We start from the raw sequence: 6,762 nt of genomic DNA, 5'->3' as shown, positions 1-6,762 counted from the left end.
ATTTTGTTAGATTAACGCCGAATCTACTTTACAAAAAACTTGTTTTTCAAGAAAAAAAACGCTAGTCGAAAACATATTTTGGTTTGCGGATGTGTTTTTAGTTCATTATTTGAACACGACACAAAACATGTTGCCACAAGTTCTTTTTGATAGCCAAATAAAAAATACAAAATTTAGGTCATCGCTGTGCCGTTTGTGCGAATCGTTGTTGATTTTGACTGTCCAGATGTTTGTATAAGACACAAACATGTTGTGGAAAATATACAAAGAATGTACGATAACGCCATCGCTGTGATTTTTAGGCGAATAGCAAACAAAAACACACTTGTAAAGCAAATATTTTCCGGAAATCGCACGGCTCGTGCGACTTGTTTTCCAAATGTGAGCACCTATTATTATTTGCTTAAAAGCCATAAAGTTATTTGCTTAAAGGCATTTTTGAGAATACATGTTTTCGCCTTAAAAGTTATTTATTATATTTTTTTAACTGACTTTTGCTTATATAAAGCTAAGTTGGAGCACACGATAGAAATCACATAATACAATAGTGATAATTTTCGTTGTAACTATTATATTGTACTTGTTTATAAACTTTATACTTTTTTTGTACATTTGGTCGACTTTAGAGGTAACTTAAAAAATTATTTCAATATTATTATAAAACTGCTAATCGTTGTCATGTGGTATTAATTCGAATATTTCTTTATTTTCACAGGACCTGATACAATGTCGAAGTACTTGTGTTTGGCATCTTTGTTGTTGGCAGTGGCCATAGTCAATTCGTTAGATAATCCGTTCCTTAGCTCGAAAACCCGATACTGCGATGTAGGGGGAGAAATTAGATTAAAAGATGGTTAGTACCACTAAACTTAGGTTTAATGTTGTCAAGCAGACTTATTATCAAATAATAAATATAAAAAATAAATTTATAAACATTAAAATTTACAAATAATGACATTTACTCGTAACCACTTGTAGTTTTCAAAAGTAAAGTACTGTAACATTTGAAAATTATCTAAAGCTCATGAAACATACACCAAAGTTGGTTATTTCTTTTAAAAATTCATAATGGCTTTCGTCGTAGGTATTTAAAAAGTATTTCATTAAAAAAAAAATCCATAGTAGCCGTTAGCTTGTATTTTTCCATTTTTATTTAATCATCTCAGAATTTTTTTTTAAATACTGTTTTGTAAATACTAGCATGTTCTGTGCATTTGAATAATTTATTAAAATATATTTCAAGTTAGAATTAATATACAATGTAGTTTTTTATTACATCATACAAACAATAATTCTGATTTGATTTTTTTTTCAACTTTATAAACGATATAAAAAATAACTAAACAAACAAAAAAATAAAGAGTGATCATTTTATCGTGAACCACTCATTATCTAATAAAGTTAAATAAGAATTTTTTTTCTCATAGTGTTTTAATACAAAGTGATCTCAATTTTTTACAACTTTTTTTTCGCCCCTTCGAAACTAATTATTTTTATATAAACTTTTGAAACTTAAATAATTACGCATATGTTTTATTAACTATTTAAATTAGGAATAATTTACCAAACATTTTGACTGTTTATTAACCAGTTTTGAATAACTTTTATCGACCAGTCAACACTTTTTGTACATTATTATCAATTTGAAAAGTTAATGAAATGGATGCATTACCATTTACGTTTTAAAAAATTGAAATAAAAATAATTAGTTTGAGAGGGCGGAGCAACATACACAAATTTGAGGAAAATTAAGATTACGTTGTGTAAAAAACAATGACGAAAAAACAAATTCAAGTATTAATTAAAACCAGTGAGATATTGAGTTGTTCACTATAAAATGATTATCATGTATAAATGGGTTTAGAGAAAAATGTATTCAAATACAGCTTTATGATTTAACGTAACCGTAACGCACTTAATTTATCTAATAGTAATATTTTTTTTCTTTTGGGTGACATTTTAGTGACTTTATGGTGATATTTTACAAAATAAAACAGTATTGAAATGTTTGCCTTTTTTAACTAACTGTTTAAACTCTCTTAACATTTTTTACTGGTCGATAATCAGTTTTGAAAAAAGGTTTGAAATGGTATTAAAGTTTTAAATTCATAACGGGAAGAAAGGTGGAGTGTAGTATTAATTATTCAACCACGTAACACTTCCCGTTCTACATGTTTAACTTAAAAGTAATTATTGAAACCTGGTGGTCGACCAGTCGAAATTCTCATCAAGTTATTCTTAGTACACATAACTTTAAATTCAATATATTAACTTAATACACATAAACGTTATCTTTAAAGTTTCAAAGGTCAATAGAGCTCTGGAAAATATTTAAGCATGAATAAAAACATTTTTACTGTCTAATTGAATAGGTTATGAAGTAACTAGGGTTTTGTTGTATGTTCGGCATGCGTCATCCTCATTAAGCGATAAAAAAAAAAATAGAGAATTGATGACAAGAAAACAAGACAAAATTAGAGAAAATATCAAAAAAAGGCAGATTAATAATCCCCAGTTAGAGGTCCCAGATCACATTCGAAGATTTTTGGAATGGAATCCGAATTCACTTCCAGGTTTAGAAACAGGTTTGCTTCCTGTTGGCAAACAGGAATTGAAAGATCTCGCATCTAGGTTATCAACCAAGCTTTCAGGAATATTTGGCGACCAAGATTATGATGCTAAAAAATTCCCGGTAAAATTGTCTGCAAAACATACTATAAAATAGGTTTCTATGTATTTAATTTATACATTATAGATATTATCAATGCCAGCAACGGAAGATGACGACCGTAATGTGCAAAGTGCCCGAGTATTTTTGAATGCATTATTTAAAGGAGGAGTTCCTGATGAAATTCCAACATGCGCAGACGATGACCTTCTTTTAATGGTACGTTGTATAACATTGCGTTGTATGAAAGCAGCAATTATAATTGTATGCTCTAGATGGAATACGCTAAAACAAAAGATCCAAAACTCGAAGAACATAAAGCTAAGTTTGAAAAGAAACAAGAAGAATATAAGAATGGTGATGATATCAAAAGTATGAGCACAAGATTTTCAGATAAATTATGGCTTGATACGAAAGATGTTGATTACAGTAAGTTGTTAAGACTATATAATTTACACCCAATAACCTCAGATGTCGGGGCTTTTAGCAAATAGTCTCTTTAAATAGTATATATTTGTTGTTAGGTTGTCTAAAAGGCACGTGGGAATGTTGCCGCGAGGCTAGAATAATTACACAAGATAATGACGCAACCCCTTGCCACTTGTTTGAAGAAAAGGATGCTGAAGTAATCATTCTTGTACCTTATTGTAAACAAGCGAGAACTGCAATTGATACTGACGAAATTTTTGCAGGTAATGTTAATACTCGATGAAATGTTTTGGTGGTGGTTTACTTCAGTCAGTGAAAGCGATTTCAACGGTAAAATGGCTTGCGGTGTGGCCGAGCATCTCTTATTGTTTTTGAAGAGGTAAAATGACGTTTTATGTACCGTTTTACGGCTATAAGCGGAAGCGGGTCAATTGTAATATTTTCATTCTGTTTTCCAGTGAGATACCAATTAATCCAATGTACTTCTTGAATCGGTCAAATATCGCAATGATTCATCAGGCCTTAGGCTTACACCCAAAAGAAGAGAAACTATTCACAACTTCGCATATCATGCCCTACATGGCAAACTTCTTGGCCGTCGTACTCGAAAAGGCCGGCAGTGAAAAATTGGTTGCCTTTTTTTTCAGCGAAAATCTAAAAACCATCGAATTGGATGACGGTACCCAGTGTGAATTTTGTTCACTACCCAAAGTAATTAAAAAGCTTGAAAAGTATCTTAAGACTCACGGATGCCAAGATCTCAAGTGCGAAGAGTGGAAGTCCGGAGATCCCAGGCCCGAAAATTTCAAAAACGATAAACCTTTCTATTCCATACCTAAGGATTGGGGGTTCATTGATGGACCCCATAATTAAAAATTTAATTATTTTTAGTTTTTTTGTTTATTAATTATTATTGCACGAGTTTTGGAATAATCCAGTATACGCACAATTTGATTTGTATTAATTAATAAAATGTTTTAAATCCAATAAATACATCCGTTTGATTCAAATATCTAATCACACGTGTATGTTTTATATAGTAGGTATTTACGTCCTTGTGGGTACTGTACATATACTTGTTCTTACTCCGTTATGTCATCATATTAGGTACCTATACTCGGTACGATTTTACCAAGATGTAACCCACTGTAACTTTGGAGAGCATCTGAATAGATTTACTGGAGTGAAACAAATTAGATCAGGAATTACATATGAAAAGTATCAGAAAGTTAAATAAGTAAATTTCGCCCTCCCTCCCAAAATATGTATTATATGTTAGCTAAACAAAGTTATAGTTATTTAAACAAGAAATATGCTGTAATTAGAATAACCTAATCGTCATATCATTTTTGGTATCGCATTTGATTAGAAAGCAAAATTAACAAATGGAGAATTTGCCATAACAATCTGATTTAAGCTGATTGCCTTACTAAAGAAATAGGGTTTTAATTAAATATCCGAGGTTTTAGTCTAACCTCTTCAAATAAATGGTGCCCAATAGCATTTTTAAAATTTCATTTTAATAAATTGTTCAAATAAGGTGTATTATCAACACATTTCCAATAAACTCGATAGTATAAAGAATGAAATAACAAAAATTACATAGACATTTTTACCGGGTTACCCAATCAATAAAAAATTGAATAATAGTTCGTTATGTGTGATTAAAAAATACAGTCTGGTCAAATATATATTTCAAACTTTAATATATACAGGGTGTAATGTAAAGTTCTACCGAGCTCCAAATGAAACATTCAGGATGATCTATGGGTACACTAAATGGTATTCATTTTTTGTAATTTAAAAATTATTTAAAACAGAACTCGTACCTCATTAAAAAATTGTCTTACGAAAAAAATAATTTCATATTTGAAATTGGGAGAAAAAATGTTGTTGAATTGATATGTAACATGATTTTTTGGTATCTGGCTACTCATACGTCCACAAGCTGGCCACCGACAGCATGTGACTAAAACCAACATATGGCATACGAGACATAATTAAATATAAAATTATTCTAAGGACGCCACTGAATTGAGAATAAAATTCTAACCCAAAATTATGTGTCACACCCCATATATTAATTTTGGTCACATGCCGGACACTCAGTAACCACTCGGTGGACGCAAGTGTGGCTAGATACCAAAAAAAACCAGTACAGTGGGGTCGGGGAATAGTGGGGACGGAGCATAGTTGGGTCGGGGCATAGTGGTGACAGGGAGGTCACAGGTTTACAGGAATTTTTAAATCTGAAAGTGATAAAATCACTTTCGAAAAAACGCTTCGATGCAAATCGGTAGTTAGTATTTTCAAGCCAGTACAGTCCAAACCAAGCACAGTATAAACCAGCAAAGTTAGAAAGTTTTTAATGAAGGTTCTGTATTTACAAATGAGCATCAAAGCGTTTATTTGAAAGCGATTTTATCCGAGAGGACTAGTACAGTAGAGTATTGGCATTATGTAATCAAAGCAATGAGGAAACGGAGAGGTCACAGGTCTACAAGAATTATTATAAATAAAAGTGATAAAATTGAATAGTTGCTATTCGAAGGAATTGGTCTAGTATTAAAAAGTTACAGTATGTACAGCTAAAAAAAAAGCCCACATCAGAGTAAGACCAATACCTTCTCGCTTTGCATCGAAGCTAAAATCGTGTTACATATCAATTCAACAAGATTTGTTCTCCCGATTTCAAAGCTAAAATTATTTTTTTCGTAAGACAATTTTTTAATGAGATACGAGTCCTATTTTAAATAAATTTTAAATTTTAAAAAAATGAATACCATTTATTGTATCCATAAAGCATCCTGAATGTCCCATTTGAAGCTCAGTAAAACTTTACATTATACCCTGTATATTTAACGAACAGATTTAATGAACTTAATTGTCCCGACCGAAGAAAATAACAAATTTAAACACAATTATAAGTATAATAATTTAAATACAATTTAATATTAACTGGGGCTGCGCAAAGTAAAGTCCAGTACGTTGTATTCTTTGAAAATATTGACTGGACAATATTATTTATGTATTCTACATTATTGGATATCTTATACTCTAGTTAATACATTTTATCATTATTGTGTTTATCTATTCAGATTCATTTAATAAATTAAATCACATAATGTAATTTTAAAAGAACAATTTTGTTCTAAAAAAACAATAATATATCTATAAAAGTTGTTGATGTAAGTATGGCTGCTCATATTATGCTACAACTTAAGCTGTATAATGCCAACAGATGTGTGTACTTTGTTAACATTGCAACAATAATTGAGAAAAATACTGTATTTTATGAAAACATATGGTTGGTTTTTGTACAAAACAGACATTTTAACTAAAATTCAATATGCAAACTAAATTGTAATATGAACAATAAGCGACAAAGGCCTTGCGTTCAGAGCAGATACAAGGAGGGATATTATACCAAAAGCCCCTTACTTCCTTCAAGTTAAACTATTATATAAAAGATTAGAAACAAGGGCGGATACTTGAGGAGAGGGCTATGATATTAAAGCTCTTCCCATACGTACTTGAATTGTTTGCATTAAAAGTGTATTTTAATGGCTATAATTAATTTTAATTATGTATATTTTAGAATATGTATTATTTTTACTATATAAACGCTTTAGCCATATTTTATAATATTTAAAGAGAATTTTTTT

General features: G+C 30.5%; 1 protein-coding gene across 1 annotated transcript; it reads left to right on the top strand.

The window, feature by feature from the left end:
- Positions 1 to 543: 543 nt before the first annotated feature.
- Positions 544 to 4,090, top strand: LOC126835741 (uncharacterized). The gene is made up of 8 exons (XM_050568524.1): positions 544 to 628; positions 716 to 853; positions 2,373 to 2,692; positions 2,756 to 2,887; positions 2,944 to 3,097; positions 3,193 to 3,293; positions 3,361 to 3,476; positions 3,556 to 4,090. The coding sequence occupies exons 2-8, from the start codon at positions 727 to 729 to the stop codon at positions 3,968 to 3,970; spliced, it is 1,365 nt and encodes a 454-aa protein (XP_050424481.1). The 5' UTR covers positions 544 to 628; positions 716 to 726; the 3' UTR covers positions 3,971 to 4,090.
- Positions 4,091 to 6,762: the final 2,672 nt, after the last annotated feature.

The sequence above is a fragment of the Adelges cooleyi genome, unplaced genomic scaffold, assembly GCF_023614345.1.
Source record: "Adelges cooleyi isolate 19-005CV unplaced genomic scaffold, UGA_ACOO_1.1 ACOO_flye_CR_arks_rails_tigmint_CR_PRNA_23, whole genome shotgun sequence".
NCBI classification, from domain to species: Eukaryota; Metazoa; Arthropoda; class Insecta; order Hemiptera; family Adelgidae; genus Adelges; species Adelges cooleyi.
The sequence above is the reverse complement of the archived record's forward strand: the minus strand, read 5'-3'. Positions and strand labels throughout refer to the sequence as shown.